Here is an 18059-nt window from a genome sequence, read left to right on the forward strand (position 1 = left end):
GCCGCTCTAGGCCGCTGCAGCTCTATAATGAAAGCCCTCTATCCTTTGCATTGGACATGGCTGGGGCGGGAGGCTCCAAAATGTAGGCAAGGCCCTGTCTGGGTTGCCACCTCTGGGCTGAGAGACACCCGGGAGGCGTCTCGTTTGTCAGTGCTGCCCAGTGCACACGCCCCGTCTAGGTCTGCCCATCTCTATGGTCTCCTCTCCCGGGACCTTGCGGACTAGCGCCTTGTTGCGCACGCGCCTTCGCCTTCCCCTCCAGTTCTCGCGAGAGGGGGCGGGGCGCGCGGGTGTCATGGCCGCCTCCAGGGCTGGCACACGCAGGGCTGCAGGACGCGCTGAGAGGTGAGGGCGGCTCTTGCTGGGGGCTCTTGCTGGGGAGGGTCTTCTCTGGGGCTGCACCCGCAGGACTCCCGCATTTCCCCTGCCTGGAGCTGGCAACTTCGCCCCTCCGCCCATGGCCCAGAGTGGGGTGGGGGCAACTATGTGGGGTCTCCCTTGGAGAAAAGGGGGTAGTAAGTCGTTCTGAGACTCCTTCTGGCAGTGAAAAGGGGGGTAGCCCCTGGCAGGTGTCTGTCTTGCTGCTAGCCAGGATTCCCAAGCTCTTGTGGCTTTCCCGGCCCTCCTTTGCCACAGGGACTGGGAACTTGGCTGCTCCCTTGGGAGCCTTCTGCTTCCTGCCCAGGTGAGGATGGGATATTCACTGCCCTGCTTGGGAAAACCAGTGGGATAATCTGGGTGTGGCTTTTGGGGTTAATTGTGTTTTTGCCTGCAGATCCCTTGTCCCTTCTTGCTGGTGGCTCCCCTGCCTGCTCTTGTGTCGGAATGCATAGGACACCTGGCGCTGCTGTCTGCTCATGCTCCATCCAGAAGTCTGGCCGGGACTTGGGCGGAAGCCGACACAAGCACGGTCCTAGTAGTGCCTCTTAGGAGTCGGGTTCGAGGGGGGCCCTAAGAGGGTTGCATGATGGAGGCGGAGCCGCTGCCGGAGAATCAAGAAGCTCTGGAACTGGACCAGCCGCCTGACGGGAATTTGGAAGCAGGAGAGGATCTGGAACCTGCAGCTGAGGTGCTGTGGTTGAACAGAGACCAGGATGGCCAGGGAGAGAGCATCTTGGGACCAAAACTTCCTGGAGAAGAGCCCAGTCCGGAGGCTGCATCGTTGCACCCAGAGGAAGAAGAAGAAGCAGGAGACGAAGGAGCAGAAGTGGCCCTGGAAGGCGGGGAATATTAGTGAGTGTGGGCTCTTCCTAGGAATGCATTTGGTCCTCGGGCAGGCCGAAGAGGGACGGGGCAGTGCAGAGTGGAGCTTGTTCTCGGGGTTGGGCAGCCAAAAGTTGAGTGAGAGAGTAATGTCAGGGCTTTATTTGCCATTTCCAGGGCGGCTCGTGTCAATGTTTTTAACACTGAGATTCAGGGCACTCTGTAATCGACGGATATGTTTCGCTTAATTTCTCAAAATATCGCTTTTCTCTCACCTGGCCTTTGGGTTCCAAACTCTGCTGTTTCTTAAGGTTGGGGTTTTTCCCCCATCAGTTTTGGTTCATTCTCTAGGGCCCCCCTGTGTGTGGGATGTGGGTGCAGTTACGCTAAGATGGAGCAGGTGGGAGGGCTGGGGGAGCCCCCTTCAGGTCCCTGGGGAGGGTGGAAAGGCAGAGTAAACAAGGACCAAAGTGGTTAGGCCGATGTTGTCGCCTCTCAGAAGCTCAGTAGGGGTCACTCTTTGGATGGGAAATCAGCAAGGAAGTCGGGGGTCAGGGTAAAGAGGAAGGCAGTGGCAAACTCTGCTCCTGTCTTGTCTTGAAAACCCCAGGATGGCACTTTCTGCCTCCAAAACTGGGCCAGCTCTGACCTGGATGACCCAGGGGAGCCCGTTGTTGTCAGATTTTGGAAGCTAAGCAGGGTTGGCCCTGGTTGCTACTGGGGTTGCCCTGCCTGAGACCAGCTCTCCTCTGATGTTGCTCCCCTCCTAGCTTCCCCGCCTATGACTTCTCAGAGCCCGCCCAGCTTCTCACCGGTTCGTGGGCAGAGTACGGCCATATCCCGGAGAACTTCCTGAAAGGCTGCAAATGGTGAGGACGGGGAAGGGGTCTCGGGGGGCCTTGTCTGCAAACGGTACCTCGCTTTGCTCCTCTTGGCCTGCGCTCTGCTCGTTAGGGAGTGAGGGAACCTGTCACTCTGGAAACCCAGGGTGGGGTGGCTGGTTGGGGAGCTCTGATACTGCTGTTGCATTGTCATGGCCTTCCTTAGGACCACTGAGTACCTCCCCCCCCCCCCCCACCAAGGCTGTGACGCTGGACAGGCTGTCAGGGAGCCCTGGGCTGGTGGGTCTGTGGCTGGGGTGGCGAAATTTGGTTGAGGTCAGAGGGTGGGGGAGAGGCTCAGGAGGAAAGAGCCACGTGGCAGAGCAAACAAAGGCCCCACAAAAGTCCACGAGAGGCGGAGAAGTGAAGGAGGGCAGTTGTAGGCAAAGTAAGGAGGGCGGGGTTAAGAGGGAAGGTGGAAGGCTAAGACTTCTTAGCGACTGGAGGGCAAAGGTGTGAAGTGTGACGCTTCCCCGGGTCAAGGCAGCTGGCCCTCCTCGGGGTCCCCTTGTGCAACCCAGCCCATTTCCCCTAATTTCTGAGATCTTTGTTTGGCCCCGCTGCACTCTGCTTCTCTGAAGACATTTCTGGATGCATACGCGTGTGGTGATGTTGGCATAATGCGCAGGGCAGCACATCTCCTTGCGCTCCTCACTCTGCGGCCCTTCTCTTCAGGGCGCCCGACGGGACCTGCCTGCTCACCAACAGTGCCGACAACTGCCTGCGCATTTACAACCTCCCTGCGGAGCTGTACGGAAGAGAGTGGGGGACAGTTGCGGAAATGGTAGGTGGCAGCCGGCGGGGAGGATGCCTGCTGTTGGGCAACCCCTCCGTGCGCGTTGCTCTCGCCTCGAGCCATTCAATGCGCCACGGTTTGTGCCGACGGGGAGTTCTGTTGCGTTGCTGTTGGTGCCTCTTTGCTCTGTTGTGCTCTGGAGTGCTACACTTCTCGGTTCATCGGGTCAGCTGTTGGGTCTCTTCTTGGAGGGGTGGGATCTCAGTCCTCTTCACAAAATGCAGACTCAGAGAGGACATATTTAGGAGGTAGCTCCATCAGACCTGAGTCCCGCTTTGGGCAACCTCCACATGAGCCAGACAGGCTGACGCTGACGGGAGTCTCGTTGCTGCCTGCGCGGATATGTGTGGGCAACCGATCTCTGCTCTCTCCCCCCGCAGAGCCCTGTCTTGCGCATGGTGGAAGGAGACACCATCTACGACTACTGCTGGTTCCCGCTCATGAGTTCCGCCGACCCACAGACTTGCTTGTAAGTCTCGCTCCCCTTTTCGTGCCTCCCGCTCACCCCCCTAGTGTGTGGGGCCCAGAGAAAGAGCTGAGCCCCAGCCTGAGTTGGAGGGACGTGGGGGGCAGCCGCTTCAGTGAGACTTGCAGATAAATGCACAGAAGTTATTAACTGAAGCTGGTGGCCGGAAGTTTAGATTGGGGGCTGCAAGCTGCCTTTCATGGGGGTGAAGGTTGCTGCTCTTTGGGGGTCTTCTCAGGGAGGGAGGGAGGGGACTCTGCAGCCTGCGAAGAATCTGGACATGGGAGAATTTGCTGGTCGGTGTGGCCCAGTTCTGCTGCTCTGGGTCCAGGGGAAGGTCGGGGCTCTGCAGGGGTTTGAAGCCCAGGCAACTGCATGATTCGGTCTTTGGCCCCTGTACCTTCTAGGTCACCTGCACAGTCAGGGCTAGGAACTTGCTTTTGTTAAAATACATAAATGCCTGTAGGATTGGGCATCCATGAAGTTCTGGGTTGACTGTAGGGGGGAAAGACCCCCGGCTGAGATGCTCGCCGTGAGAGCAAGCCGTGGGCTAACCCAGGGCTCCTCGACCTTTCTGAGCCTGTGGACACAGCATGGTGGGCCCAGTGACAAAAGGGCTGCCTTACAGTGAAGGGTCTGGTGCTATGGTGGCAGCTCATGCCGAAACACCATCTCCAGTGGCCAGTTGGAAGCCTTGCTGGACAAAACTCTCCGCCGGCCCCCGACTACTTTCAAAAACACTTGGTGGGTGCCAAGGAAGTGGCTGGTGCCCATGGGAGCCACGTCGGGGATCCCTGATCTCATCCGTTGGGTGCCCTCCTTCTCTGCCGGTAGCTCTTCTGGGAGCCAAGCAGTCCCTGGCTGTCCCTCAGCGCCCTCTTCCTCTGCAGCGTGGCCAGTAGCAGCCGTGACAACCCCATCCACCTCTGGGACGCTTTCTGCGGAGACCTGAGGGCGACCTTCCGCTCGTACAACCACCTGGTCAGTACCTGCGTGGGTGGCCCCGGCCCATGGGCTGCCCGCATCACTCCCCGGGGATTGGCCAGACGCTGACCCTCCCTCCCACCCCCCTCCCCCCCGCACAGGATGAGCTGGCTCCTGCCCACGCGCTGAGCTTCACCCCAGACGGCTCCCAGCTTTTCTGCGGTTTCAACAAGATGGTGAGGGTCTTCGAGACGTCCCGCCCAGGCCGGATGTGCGAGGCCAGGCCCACCTTTGGTGAGTTGCCCTCAAAGAGGGAGGGGGGAGGGGGCAGCAGAGTCTCTGGGAGTGACCTCACCCTGCGTGAAGGAGGGTCTCACGTGGACCAACCCCCTCCCCTTTTCCAGCTAAGAAGCAAGGGCAGTCTGGCATCATTTCGTGCATCGCCTTCAGCCCCACCCAGCCGGTCTACGCCTGCACCTCCTACTTGAAGACGGTTGGCCTCTACTCCCGGGCAGACGGGGACCCCCTGGCCTTGCTGCACGGGCACCGGGGAGGGGTCACACACGCCCTCTTCTCCCCCAACGGCTTCTGCCTCTACAGCGGAGGCCGCAAGGTGAGGGATTGTCACAGGAAGGGGAGGGGTGAAGAGGAGGTGGGTGGGTGTGGCTAAGAGTGGCTGGAGGCGGGGTTTATAGAATAATAGAAGCCACCTTGAGGCCTGCGAGGGAGAAAGAAGGCCGATAAATGCTTAAAATCAACAGTGCTGTGTCTGTCTTCCTCCATTCACCGACATAGGCTAGAGCTTTAGGGGGTCTGGTTTGAGCCCTGAGTCGTGTTCTTCCCTGTCGTCCCCCGTCTTCCCCCAGGACTCAGAGATCCTGTGCTGGGACCTCCGCCAGCCCGGCGAGGTCCTCTTCTCCATGTCCCGGACGGTGGCCACCAACCAGAGGCTCTACTTCGACCTGGATCCGTAAGTGTCCACTTTGTTCCGTTTCCCTGATGTCACGTTCCACTGGGAAGGCCAGATTTCCTGGGTCCTCACCAGCAAAGAATGGGCTGAAATACTGGGGGGGGGGGAGTCTCTGTGGGAAGCGAGGGGCACACCTGGGGAAGATCCCCTTTCCCCACACCCTTGTGGCGTGAGCTGGTCTGCCACAGAGCGGTATCAGCTGGGTCGGAGTTGCCCGAGGGCTTGCGTCCTTTCCTCCACAGGAGCGGGAGGTACTTGCTGAGCGGAGACACCGAGGGGCTGGTCAGCGTCTGGGACACCTGCCAGCCTCCGAGCAGCGACCCCCACCCTGTCCTGCAGCCGGTCCTCCAGTTTCAGGCCCTGCGGGACTGCGTCAACGGCATCAGGTACTGGCCCTGTGGCTCTCTCCTTCTGGCGGGAACCCCTGCTCTCTTGGCCGGCTCTGGGATGGGATCTGTGGACGGGCGCCTGAAGAGCCAGAGGGCCCTGCTGGGTCAGTCCAGTGGCTCACAATGGGCCCCGCCCGACCTTGTTCTTTCTCCTCCTTTCCTTTCCTCTGCTCAGCCTCCACCCCAGCCTGCCCATCCTGGCCACAGCTTCCGGCCAGCGCAAGTTTCCCGACCCGGCGGACAGCGGGGACGAGGCAGAGGAGAGCGGGGTCCGCCCGCCCGCTTCTCCCCAGGCCCCCGCGAGCAACTCCCTCTTGCTGTGGCTCTGTGCCTCGGCTGCCGGAGCCGGTCTGCCCCCGTCAGTCGCGTGACCGGCCACAAGGTGCCACGGAGGCTCGAGACTGGCCGTGTGTCTCCTGAAGAGTTGGTGGGGGCGGTCATGCGCACAGTGCCGGGTTTTGCGGGCGAGTGTCCTGAGCGGGGCTTGGCCAGTACCTGTGGACATGGAGCGCATGTCTGTGTGTCCGTAAAGGTTGTACATAGGCTAAAGTGGAAGTTGTTTGGGAGAAGTGGCCCCATTTAGGGCGTGGATACTCGGAGGCCGAGGGGGCCTCTTTTGTGAGTTGGGAGCGGGGAAACTGGGGGGGCAGATGCTGTTTCATTCCGGGACTGATGTGGGCTTGGGGGTGGACCACAGCTCCTGCCTCCCTTCCTGGCAACAGCCATGACTTCCTCATCGGTCTGGAGAAAAGGGGGATTTGGTTGCCCTCCAAGAGCCTCCCGCCCTTCAGGCTGAGATTCTTGCTTTCTGGCTTGACTCCTGTGCTTGCCCCCAAAGGGGTCGTTCCAGGCCCCAGGGAAGCATGTCTGGCCTCAACCAGGGGCCAGGGCCTTTTCGGTCCTGGCCCCATCCTGGTGGAATGAGCTCCCGGGAGAGCTGCGGGCCCTGCGGGATCTCTCGGCATTCCGCAGGGCCTGCAAAACGGATCTCTTCCGCCAGCTCTATGGTTGAGGCCAGGGTTGGTGAGGAAGATCGAAGTGTCCCCCCTCCCATTACCGATTGCTTGGCCATCTTCAAGCCATCTTCCTCCCTCCCCCCTCAAGTGGTAGGGTGGGGGTGGGACTATATTTTCTACCAAATTTTGTGTGTTATTATTTTGCCTTGATTTTAATGAAATTTTTACGTCCTTTTAATGGGGTTTTTAATGTGACTTTATGAATTTGTCTAACAAGCCAGGAGCCGGCTTCGGGAATGGTGGGGAATAAGTATAAAAACAAATAAATGAAATAAATAAATGAATTAAATAAAAGTCCCCACTGGAAAAGAGGGTAGGTGAGGTTTCAGGCTTCTTTGTGGCACCTGGGGTGTGAGAGTCCGTGTGTGTGTGTGTGTGTGTGTGTGTGTGTGTGTGTGAGAGAGAGAGAGAGAGAAAGCGAACAACTCAGCGTGTCTCCTTTAAAAACCAAAAAGATAAGTAGAATAATAGGATCTTCCAGGTTCCTTTAGGTCCTCTTCTCTGCCATGGGAGCCACTTCTGTTTTCTTGACTTGCTGGACAAGGGGTGGTGGTGATACGGTCTGGTTAGGGGACAGGGGGGTCTCTACAGAGAGCGTATTTGGAATATTACTCTTTAGTACCCGCCTCTTTTGTAGAGAGTGTGACCTTTGGCCAAAGCTGTAGAGATTTAATAAACTTTTTAAAGGATTGCACCTTTGATGGTCTCGTTCTTCCAAAGGCTCCCGCAAGAATGCTGAGAGCTGAGCGGTCTGGGGTGGGTGGGATGGGTGGGGGCCGGTAAGGCTTCTTGATTCCCCTTGTCAGGGCGTGACGGCCTGATGCATGAGCGCATTGGGGAATCATCCGTCCTTCTTCATGCGCTGAAACTTCTGTTCAGAGTGGGGTGACTGCGATACCATAAAACAGTGCACCCGGTCTCCCAAACACACATATTGTGCTCACTTTTACCACCCATTTCCCCACCGAGTGAGGCATGAAAGAATCGCACAAAATGTTAATTCGCAGGCTGTCGAATCACGCAAGACAAAAACAGAGTGCCTGCACTCGAAAGCTCGCACCTTGAATAAATCTTTGTTGGTCTTAAAGGTGCTCTTGGACTCTGTTTTTGTTGTGCTGCTTCAGACCAACACGGCTGCCCACTTGAATCACACAAGGTCCTTCTGCCATCTTCACAGGCGTTTCGGTCCCAGGAAAGAAGTCCAAGCAGGAACTACAGAAAGATTCCGAGCCCCCAGCCCTGGAATGTCCCGTCTGCTGTTTGGGGTGATGATGTGGGGAGGAAGGAACTGTCTTGCCCTGTTAAAGTTCTCCTTATTTTCCTGCCCAGGAAAATCCTGGCGGGCTTTTTGTTCCGATGGGTTGTGGGCCGAGGCTGCGCCACCAGGGGGCGGTCTGGTCCTACGCAGGCTCCGTGTCAGCCTTGGCCGCCTCTTGAGGGGCTTGGGGTTTCTTGCGATGCTCTGTAGCCTGCTTTCCCCCGTTTCTTTGCAAAATGCCGCCCAGAGAGGCTGTTCGGAGGAAGGGTTGTGAGAGAGGTGTGGACAGTGCTGACCTTGAAGGACCAAGGGGATGTTTGGGGAGGGGGCATGGCTCAGTGGTAGAGCATCTGCTTGGTTCGATCCCCACCATCTCCAGTTAGAATCTGGTAGCAGGTGATGGGAAAGACCTCTGATGCAGACCCTGGAGAATAGCTGCCTGTTGAGGAGGCAATACCAGCCACGATGAATAAGGAAGCAACATGCGTGAGATGGCATTCATGCTGTGGACGGGGTGGCTGGAAGGTCCTTCTTCACTCCAAGGGTTTATTTATTTATTTATTATTTATTTTATTTATCATACTTCTATACCGCCCTCCCCGGAGGCTCAGGGCGGTTTACATTATAACAGAGAACCATACATAAAACAGTCTGTAAAACTGTTATCTCAAGGTCTGCTTAAAATTCGCCTCTTCCTTGTGCGCTTGAAACCAACTTTGCTTTGAATGTGTCTTAATAGTGTTTTAGCCAAATCAAAAGCCCTTCCAGTTACGGGTGGGATTCTCTCTGCCCACCCCCCCCCCCACCCCTCCTGAAGTAGGATGGTGGTCCTCCAGCTTACCATAGAGTTGCACGTGGAGGGGCCTCCAGGTCTGGGGCAGTGGAGAAGCAGGGTGCCTTTCCTAGCAGGGGAGGGGTCCTTCAGCCATTGGCACAAAGGCCGTTAAAGCCAGGGCAGCTGTGGCCAGAGGGATTTGGGTGAGGGGGCTTCGAGTGTTTGTCCCCGTGTTCTCTCCCCCTACCCCTCCAGCCCGGCCCTCTCAGCTCCGGTATAAATCATTGCCGTTAATGGCCCCAAAGTGAATTCTCACACGGAGTGAGTGTTGCTTGGCAACCATGTAAACTGAACGGGCCCTGGTGCACCCGCCAGCGTGCGCTCAGGAATGGCTCCCTTCCCGAGTCTTTCTGCAGCGCCTGAAGCAGATGGGGGGGGGGCTGGTGCTTGTTGGAGCTCTGCCCTCGGCGGCCCAAGAGGGCCACTGGAGAGGGCTCATGGACTTCCAAGAGATGCTCCTAGCTTTGGGAAGGTGGAGGGAGACACCCCCCGCCCCCCAGGGCTTCACTTGGCGTCTGGCTCAATGGCGGAGCAGAAGGTCCTCGGTTCGGTCCCCGGCATCTCCAGTTAAAAGGACCAGGCAGGAGGGGATGGGAAAGACTTCATTCAGCCTTGACATCCCAGAGAGCGGCTGCCGGCCTGAGCAGCCAATTCTGGAGCTCCACTCTTGCTGGGTGACCTTGAGCCAGTTGCACACCTCCTCAGTCTGCCCTGCCTCACAGGGCTGTTGTGCGAATAAGGCTGTGAGCCACTTTGAGTCCCCGTTGGGAGGGGAAAAGGAGACAAATGAATTGAAATAAAGAATTCATACTCCATGCAGATACTCTGATCTGAATGTGCCCTGCAGCTTCTGGGATGGTTGCTCTGGCTTGCTCTGATAGAGGGCAGCTGCTGCTGCATAAATGGACCTCTCTGAGTGCATCAGAAGAGCCCTGCTGGGTCAGGCCAGGGAGGGTCCCTCCAGGCCAGCCTCCCGTCTCACGCAGTGGGCTAGCAATAGGGCAGAGAGGCCGGGCCGGGGGGACCCCCAACCTAAGATCACTGAGTGCGGGCGATTTCAGGGGGTGCCCAGATGGATGGGTGGCCCTGGCTTAACATGACGCTTTGCATGCACACCGACAGGTGAAGGTGGACCTGTTCCCTTCTCTGGTGACCGGAGGGATTGGGGGGGGGGGAGAGGCTGTGTGGGACCAGCTAAACCACGTCAGGCGGCGTGCCCGGCTTCCCTCCCTTGCTTTCCTCGTTCTGTTCTTGTCAACAGTTTCGGGTCTCTGCTTTTTCACGGTCGGTTTTGCCGCTTTGATTCTCTTGCCTGCATGCCCTGTGCAGAAAGCATTCCGCTCCGGGAGAGAGGAAATGGTGTGGAAATGGAGAGTCGAATGGGATTTGCAGAAGGGAGACGGGGGGTGGGGGGGGGGTTGGTGTGCTCAGGCGGGGACAGGCCACCTGGAATTGTTCCGAAACCAGAGCAAGGCCTGATTGGAAACAGGAGGCTGCCCGAGGGGCTTGATCCCAGGGTGGCACTTCTTTGAGACTCGCCTGTTTTGACTCGCCTGTTTTGTGCAGAGAGGGTTGCCAACCTCCAGGTGGGGCCTGGGGATGATGATTATTATTATTTTGCATTAGATTTCTTTCTTTCCAGAAAACTGAAGTTTTGGAGGGTGGACCCTTCTGAGGTCCCCTCCACCCCTAAGCCTCCAGGAATGCCCCACCCTGGAGTTGGCGACCCTATGTCCAGAGCGACTAGCTTTCCGGGATGGGGACGCCATGTGCTTGCCGTGTTGAGTAGGCAGGAAGGGAACGGTTTCTGTCTGGGCCCCTTTCTCAAGAGAGCAGCTTTCTCTCCACAGAGAGGACACCTGGTCTCAGGGAAGGAGGGTTGGTCTGCTAGGCCGGGATCCTTTGCCCTGGCTCTGGTGTCTTGCATGCGGTATTCTAGTGGTCCTTCGTGTCTGCCACACACTTTCTCCAAGCTGGGAAATTCCTGGAGCCTGGGGAGGGATCTTGGCAAGGTGCAATGTCCTCATCCAAAGATGTCAGTATTCTCCGGGGGGCAGATCTCTGTCATCTGGAGATCAGTGGCCGTTCCGGAAGAGCTGGCATCCGTATCGCTCTGTGATTGCAAACAGGACAAGTTAATCCTTAAGAAAACGTTGCCGTTTTCTCCCCCTTCCCCAAGTAGGGAAGACTTTGCCTTTAATTAGGGATATGTTTGTGCTCTTGGCCTCGAATACTCTCTGTTCTGCTGAGTTGCTAATTTGAGGAAGCGCTCTGTGTAAGCGGAAGGTTGGCACTCTACCATTTTGAAAGCTAGCCGGCTCCAATGCGATGCCTGTCCGGTACATTTTGAAACGGGGGCGAGGGCTCCACTCTGGCCTCCTGCACGGAGGGAGGCGGATCAACACAGCTGTGTGTCTGTGTTCCCCCTCCACCCCCTCCAATTGGGGACTCGATGGACCAGCGCAAGTGCCAAGGACGGGCTGCTATTATTAGCTCTGTGTTCTTCTTTGCTCTCTGAATTTCCCCTTTTTAAAAGCAAGCTTCTAGCCCTGAGCGTTCTGAGAGTGGGAATGGTGCCTTGGGCTGGCCTAGAAACCGGTCCTCGAAGGGTGGGTGCCGTGGAAACTTGCGGGGTGACCTCAGGCCAGCCACACCCTTGCCCTACCTCACAGGTTTGTGGTGAGGACAAATGGAAGAGAGGAGAACTATGTGGACCTCTCCAGATTTCCAGCCTAAAAGGCAAGATATAAATGAATTAAATCGAACTTGGGTGGGGGTTCCACCTGCTGCAAGCCAAAAAGTCCTGAAAAGGGATGGGGACAGAACTTCCAAGCTCAGAAGGCAGCCAACCTCTGAATCCCAGAGCCAGGGGGCAAAATCAGGGGGAAGCCTCCCCCCCCCCATTAGCCTTGCAGGTGAACAGATTGGCCCCTCTGTGAGCCAGGATGCCGGACTAGAGGGACCCTCCCTGGCCAATTCCAGCAGGGCTGGGCTACGTGCATCTACCCCAGCAGTCACAGTTGCCTTTGTCTCAAAAGCTGCTGCCACAAATGTGTCTGTCTTTCAGATGCCACAGGACTCTAGATCAGTAAGGCAGAATTAATGGCCAAAGGGTGGCTGAGGGAAAAGGGCCTGCAGAAGGCAGAGCATTAGAAAGAGGGCGTGGAGGCATCGTGGTGGTGGTGGTGGGGGGCCCTGGGGGGTCGAGGGGGACTTGACTCTCCTCTCCCCTCCTTTCCTCCAGCCCCATCTCTTCCCAGCCTGCTCAGCATCTCCCTGCAAAAGGCTGCAGCCAGCGTGCCTCCTGCCCATCAGCGTCTCTCCGCCAAGAGGGCCTCGTCTGGCACAGTGGGGGTAGCTGGTTTTTGCGCAGCCAGCGGGGGTCCCGGCGTGCCCAGGCACTTTGAGCGTGTTCCTGGGTGATTTGCATCTAAATGGCCCGGCTTCCTAAGGTGAGGCCAGGTACAGAACAATTAGCTGTAGAGAAGGCGGCAGGCAGGCAGGCAGGCAGGCAGGCAGGCGCTGCATTCGGGGGCCTCTGGCAAGGCAAAGTGGGGGGGGGGAGATTTCTCAGCCCAAAGGGGGCAGACCCCCAAGCCCGCCATCCTGTGCTGCCTCCTGCTCTGTAAAGTAGGATGGGGGGGAATAACTGGGGTCCCCCAGGGATATCCGGGGCTGGATTCTGCTTGTGGCCAGAGATCTGTTTATCCTTAGGGTGGAAATGGGGGCTCATCAGCATGCCTGAAGCTGCCTTCTGAATCAGACCCTTGCTTCATCACCATCAGTATTGTCTGCTCAGGCCGGCAGCTGCTCTCCAGGGTCTCCAGGGCAGAGAAGGGTCTTCCCCATCCCCTCCTGCCTGGCCCTTTTAACGGGTCGTGCTGCTGGGGTTCGGGGCTGGGAACTCCTGCATTGTCATCCAGAAGGCTGTCCCCCAGAGCCCGGATTTATCCGGAGCGCTGATGCTCACTGGCCCTTTGACAGCCCACCTGTGCTGTTGCGGGAAGGGGCTCAGGGTTTGCCACTAGCAGGGGGTTGGGCCCCTGGGGACAGGCAGGGATGGGGCAGCTGTGAGCCCCCCAGAGCCCCAGGCCTCATGCCCTGGCCTGACGTTTGGGATGCAAGCCCCTTGCCCACCTTCCTCCCTGGAGCCCACCCCTGTGGGGAACTGACGGGTAGAGACCCCGCTTTGTCCTCTTCCCCCCTCCCGCGGTCCCATGTCAGCTAGTGACGCCATCGTGGGGCTCAACCCCCCCCCCAAAAAAAAAACACCCAACAACAACAGTTTTTTGGTGTGTTTTGCTTTTGCTCTTTGTTTTGAAGGCGTTCCGTTTCTCTTTTGTTCTCGGTCTGCTCTGCTCCTTTCTCGTGTTGGCCTCTAGAGGGCGCCCCTTCCCTTCTCCAGCCTGAGCCGAATGCGGGGGGGGGGGGCGAGGGGATGGTGCAGTTTCTCCTCCCAAAGAACTTCGTGAAAGCCGGGAGATGTTTGTCCTTTGGACCAAACCAGATCTCGGGCCGAGAGTCCAGCTCGCCGGATGGGTTTGATTTATATGCCGCCTTCCCAGGGCCCGGCTTGAGCTACGGGGGTCGGTCCCTTCCAGGCCGGCCTGTGACGTGGCTTTGGGGGGTCTGGACTTTTCTCCAGGCCGAGGCGGCTCTGCGCGGCGGAAGGAACTGCCGGCAGCATTTGCTGGGAGAGGGGGGGGGGGTAGTCCAGAGGGTTGCCAACTCCGGGTTAGGCAATGGGCAGAGAGTTGTGGAGCAGACTGGGGAGGGGGAGGATGCAATGCGCTGGAGTCCACCCTCGGCTTACCAACTCCAGTCCTGGCAGGGCCTGGAGATCTGGAATTACAGCTGATCTGACAACAGAGGGGCTCTCCTGGATAAAATGGCTGCCTTGGAGGGTAGACTCTGGCCCTGTGGCCCCCATCGTGATGGATTTCCAAACCCAGAGTTGGCAACCATTGCTCCAACACCCTCTGCCCGGACATCAGAACTGCAATTCCAGGGGGTCTCCAGGCCCCGCCTGGAGGCTGGCATCCCTATCTGGAGCTCATTTATTTCACGGCCCCCTTGTCAAGCCTGTTGCTTCTGTCACCCACTGGGTGCTCTCCCCCACAGCCCCCAGGCCGCCACACTCACCCACGGCAGCAGAGGGCCTGCTCTGAACACGCAAGGACCGGACTGCTAGCATTATTATTATATTAATTTGATTTGATGTATTGGCCGCCCCTCTCCGACAGTAGACTCAGGGCGGCTAGCAATAAAGCCCCGTATGTAGTCGGTAGAAAGCCACTTATAAATCAGTATCAAAAGTTTTTTTAAAACTCAGTGCCCTGCCCACCTGGGTCAGAATAATTCTGGATTAGATCTAATATCCAGGTTCAGATGGAGGCGGGGGGGGGGAGAGGAGGAGGGCCTTCCTGATGACAGCCGTGCTTGCCTCGGCCTCGTCCGTGCCGGGGGGGGGGGGCAGAGTGGCCGCCGTCTGCCATGAGCCCCAGCATTCCCCAAACAGGCCCTCGGTCCATCGAAGGATAGTCCAGCCAGGCTGGCCGTAGCTCTCCAGAGACTTCCCCGTGACCTCCGTCTGGGTCCTTTTAACTGCCGATGTTGGGACTTGCACCCAGGACCTTCTGCGGGCCAAGCGGAGGCTCTGCCCCTGCGCCCTGGCCCTGTGTTTGGGAGGTGTGTGCCTTTCCCTGTCCGCTGGTCCGTCCGCTTGTCCTTTTCTCTCTGGATTCCTGGCTGGGAGGAGAAATCAGAGGGATATTTTTGTGAATGAAGCCCGGCCCATTAACTCTCTTCGTGTAAAGCTGTTGATGCAGCTAATGTCCTGATATTGATCTGATATTTCTCCCTCTCTTTTTAAGTCTAATATGAATGGCCATCATTATATCTTGTTGCACAGTGTTCTGCCGGCGAATTGTTGCTCCCAGGGAATAAATAAAAGTCTTTGCTGTCTGTTTGCAGAGTAAGCAGACCTGTCAACAGAAGGGGCGGGGTCTTCAGAGGCTGGGAGGTCTCCGAAAGTTCTGCTGGGGGCCTTGTGGGGAGGAAAGGGGGAATCAGACCGGAGGAGAGGTCTACCGACCATGGTGATCGAAGGGAACCTCCACAGGCCGAGGCAGTCAACCTCTGAATCCCAGAGCCAGAAGGTAACATGGAGGAAGGCCTCACTCAGCCTCTGTGCTCTGTTTGTGGGACCTCCAGAGGAACTGGCTGGCCATTGGCTGGCCTAGAGGGATCCTCCCTGGTCTGACCCTCCGTCAGTTTCCCTTCTACCTGTAGCGGTTCCGTGCAGAGCCACCACACCTGCGGTCCAGATGTTAGAGACATCAGCTGTGCTTGGGCTCCCTTTGAAAGAGCGATTTAGGACATTTCCCCTGTGTCAGTGGGAGGAAGGCCTAGCATCTGGGAGACCCCAGTTCCAAGACCCAGTCTGCCGTAGACGTTTGCTGGGTGCCCCTGGGCCAGTTGTACAAAGCCTACTTTGCAGGGGTATTGTGAGGATAAATGGGGGTGGTGGGAGAAGTTTGGAAGCCAGCTGGGGAGCCCATTAGGGAGTCTGGGGTCAGGCCAGCAGGAGGCCTCATCTCCTCCCCACAAAGCGCTCTTTGGACCACAGGGAAACCTTGCTTTCCCCTCCCGCAATGGAGCGAAAGGCAACTGGTGGGAAAGCCCTGCCCACGCCCCCCCCCCCCGTGTTCCTCAACAGGGTCCGTCCGAATGCCATTCAGGCTCCTGCGTTTCTCGCTGAGAAGCTGCTTCGTTAATAATCTATCGCAGCTCTAGTAGGAAAAGTGCTGAGCTGGCCGTGGGGACTTGGGCCCGGCATCGGGGGTCTCTGTCCCCCAGGAGGGGGTTGCATAATGTTGAGCCTGTGGGACAGGCAGGGTGCTCAGCTGGGCCTTCTCCCGGGGAACCAAAGCTCTGCTAGGGGGGGGGGCTAGAGTCCCATTCCCTTCAGTCTCAGGGAGTGGCCAGTTCCTGGGTCCCCCCCCCATTGTTTTGGGGAGCTTCTTTTCTGGGTGGGGGAGTTGCTGCCTGGTGAGTTACTGTTAGGGGCCACAGTGGCCAGATGGGAGGAGAGCAAGCCTTGGCCCTTGTGTAGCCCCCCCACCTCCCGGTGGGTCCTGCCCCCTGGAATCATCCCTGGAAGAAGTCCCTTGCCCCTGCAAACTCCACAGCCAGGCCAGATTTCCTAAATGTTTGTTGCCCCCCCCCCCCCCCAATCCCTTCCTTCTATAAATAATTCTGCTGACTCCCTGGAAACCCCTCCCTGCCATTTGTCTACCTCTCTTCATCACACCTGGAGGGGGGGAGAGCACCCCGCCCTTCTCCCCTCCCCTCCCCCCCCCTCCCCTCCCCTCCCCCGTTTTCAGAAGGAGCCCCACGTTGCCCTCCCCCTCGGGGCATCGCCTCCTCCGGAAGGGGGCTGGGGACTGGGGGGCTCTTTCTGGGCGGGGGGGCTGCCCCTCCCCCTGCCCCTCCCCTCCCCCTGCCCCTCCTGCCGGGCTCCCGGGCTCTCCCGCGGGTGGCGGGTGCGCGCCTACAATCCGGACTCCGGATCTTCTCGCGCCGGCTGACTCCGGCTCCCGGAACGCGCAGGGATCGCGGCGGCTCGCCAGACTTTGCCGCTCGCCGCCTCGCCTCCCGCCCGCCCCTCCCCTCCCCTCGCCAAAAGCCCCCTCCCCTCTCCCTTCCCCTCCCCTCCCGGCTGCCAGCCGCGCCGTCCGCGCTGGACTTCTCCCGGCTCAGCCCCGCCAAAGAGCCCGACGCCGCTGCCCCGAGGGAGCCGCCCGGACCGAGGGCCCGACGGAGGACGGGCGAGAGGCAGGCAGCCGGCAGGCGGCAGGCGGCGGCAGCAGCAGGGGGGAGGGGGGGTCGCCTCGCCCGGGGCCCGAGCCTGTGGGCCGCCCCCCCGCGCCCTCCGCCACTTTCGGCGCCGCCCGGAGGAGTCCCGCCGGAGCCAGCGTGGATGACACTTCTCCCGGGCGCCCCGGGAGCCGGCGGGGGTCTGCCCCCTTTGCTCGCCTGTACGCCCCCCCCCCAGCCCGTGCAGGAGGCAGGAGGCATGCGGCCGCGCCCCCTCCCCTCCCCTCCCCCCGCACCGGGAGCGCCTCCATCCTCTGCCCGGGATCCCGGCGCGCGCCTCAAACTTTGCGGATCGACCCCGCCGCGGCTGGGAAAATGAGGAGGAGGATCTCTGAAACTTCGGCGGACCCCCGGATCGAGCTCTAGGACCCCCCCCCCGTCCCCCCAGAAGAAGGAGACGAAGAGAAGCCGGAGCAGCCGGGCCCCCTCCGGAGCACAAAGGCGGAGGAGCCCGGCGCCAGGGAGGCCCAGCGGACCGGACCGAAGCGGACCCCCCCCCTGGGCGCCGCCGCCGCCGCGGGCTGTGTGGGCTCGGCCATGGCTCCGGGGGCGTCGTGGGCCGGCTTCTACGGGGGGCTCCTCTTCTCCCTGCTCGAGCTCTGGTTCATCGACGGCCTCAGCCTGGAGCCCATCTACTGGAACTCCTCCAACAAGAAGTGAGTCCCGGGCCGGGCGGGGGGCATCCTTCGGGGCCCCCCTTGCGCCGAGCGGGGGAGCGGAGCTTGGGGAGAAGAAGAGGAGGAGGAATGGGGGGGGGGGGGTTGGGGGCAGGGACGGCCGCCCTTTCTTCGCCGCTCACTTAAGAACAGGAAAGCCGCGCGAGCCCTCCTGGATTCCCGGGTCGCCAAAGCCCCGGGAACAGAACTCGGGACTCGCTGGCGTGAAATGGTCGCTTGGGGCGGCCGGACTCCGGGGAAGCGGAGCAGGAGGAGACTCCGAGCCGCAAAGAAGTCTAACTGGGGGCCAGGGGCTCAAAATCCAGCGCTTTCCCTTTTTATTTTGGGTGCAAACTTTCGAAATGTTTTTGAATGGCGAGGGGAGGGGAGGGGGCCACGCGATGGCGGCCCCTCTCAGGAGACCAGAACAGCCACGGCCAGAATGTTCAAGGTGTGGATCCCCCCCCCCCCCGTTGCATTTGGTTTCCTTCCCTTTGCCCCATTCCCCGAGCGAGCGCTGGCTCCCTGCCTGCCTGCCTGCCTGCCTGTGGAGAAGCCCTTCATGGCTGAGTGGCCAGACAGGGAAGGGAGGGGGCAGGGGGGGTCCAACCAGGGGCAAGCCGCCCCTCCTTTGAACTTAGCCCCTCTTCGCTTTTCTTGCTGGTGAGGAAAAGTTAGTTTGTGGCCCAGGCACCCGCTGGGCTCCACCAGGGCATTCCCACTCGGGCGTGGAAGCTCAGAAAGCCGCGGGGGTCGTGTTCCCAGGTGAGGCAGCACCTGGTCTGGG

The 18059-nt window shown here is 59.3% G+C and overlaps 2 protein-coding genes across 4 annotated transcripts in view; both read left to right on the forward strand.

Moving 5' to 3' along the window:
• The first annotated feature begins 45 nt into the window (after nt 1-45).
• WRAP53 (WD repeat containing antisense to TP53) lies at nt 46-7339 on the forward strand. Of its 2 annotated transcripts, none has more exons than XM_077313743.1 (11): nt 46-345; nt 776-1233; nt 1974-2072; nt 2760-2868; nt 3261-3349; nt 4237-4327; nt 4432-4564; nt 4675-4883; nt 5137-5240; nt 5483-5626; nt 5805-7339. In XM_077313743.1, exons 2-11 carry the CDS (start codon nt 965-967, stop codon nt 5998-6000), a joined length of 1443 nt encoding a protein of 480 aa, XP_077169858.1. In that variant the 5' UTR covers nt 46-345; nt 776-964; the 3' UTR covers nt 6001-7339. The 2 variants fall into 2 exon arrangements, with proteins under 2 accessions (XP_077169858.1, XP_077169859.1); XM_077313744.1 differs by lacking the exon at nt 46-345 and adding an exon at nt 529-685.
• A 9093-nt stretch (nt 7340-16432) lies between these two features.
• Nucleotides 16433-18059, forward strand: part of EFNB3 (ephrin B3) — a 40507-nt gene continuing 38880 nt past the window's right edge. Inside the window, exon 1 of one of the 2 annotated variants that reach the window (XM_077314064.1) lies at nt 16433-17272. In XM_077314064.1, coding sequence (XP_077170179.1) covers nt 17154-17272 — 119 coding nt within the window. In that variant the 5' untranslated portion in view covers nt 16433-17153. The remainder of the gene's footprint in view (nt 17273-18059) is intronic. The other variant, XM_077314061.1, reaches the window with a different exon arrangement.

Source organism: Paroedura picta, chromosome 16 (assembly GCF_049243985.1).
Source record: "Paroedura picta isolate Pp20150507F chromosome 16, Ppicta_v3.0, whole genome shotgun sequence".
Taxonomy (NCBI): Eukaryota; Metazoa; Chordata; class Lepidosauria; order Squamata; family Gekkonidae; genus Paroedura; species Paroedura picta.

Bases quoted from the DNA above. Each gene is read 5' to 3' on its own strand.
- WRAP53 (XM_077313743.1), top strand. From the start codon at position 965: ATGATGGAGGCGGAGCCGCTGCCGGAGAATCAAGAAGCTCTGGAACTG. The intron at 2,073-2,759 runs GTGAGGACGGGG...CCTTCTCTTCAG, and splicing joins TTCCTGAAAGGCTGCAAATG to GGCGCCCGACGGGACCTGCC. The intron at 4,884-5,136 runs GTGAGGGATTGT...GTCTTCCCCCAG, and splicing joins TCTACAGCGGAGGCCGCAAG to GACTCAGAGATCCTGTGCTG.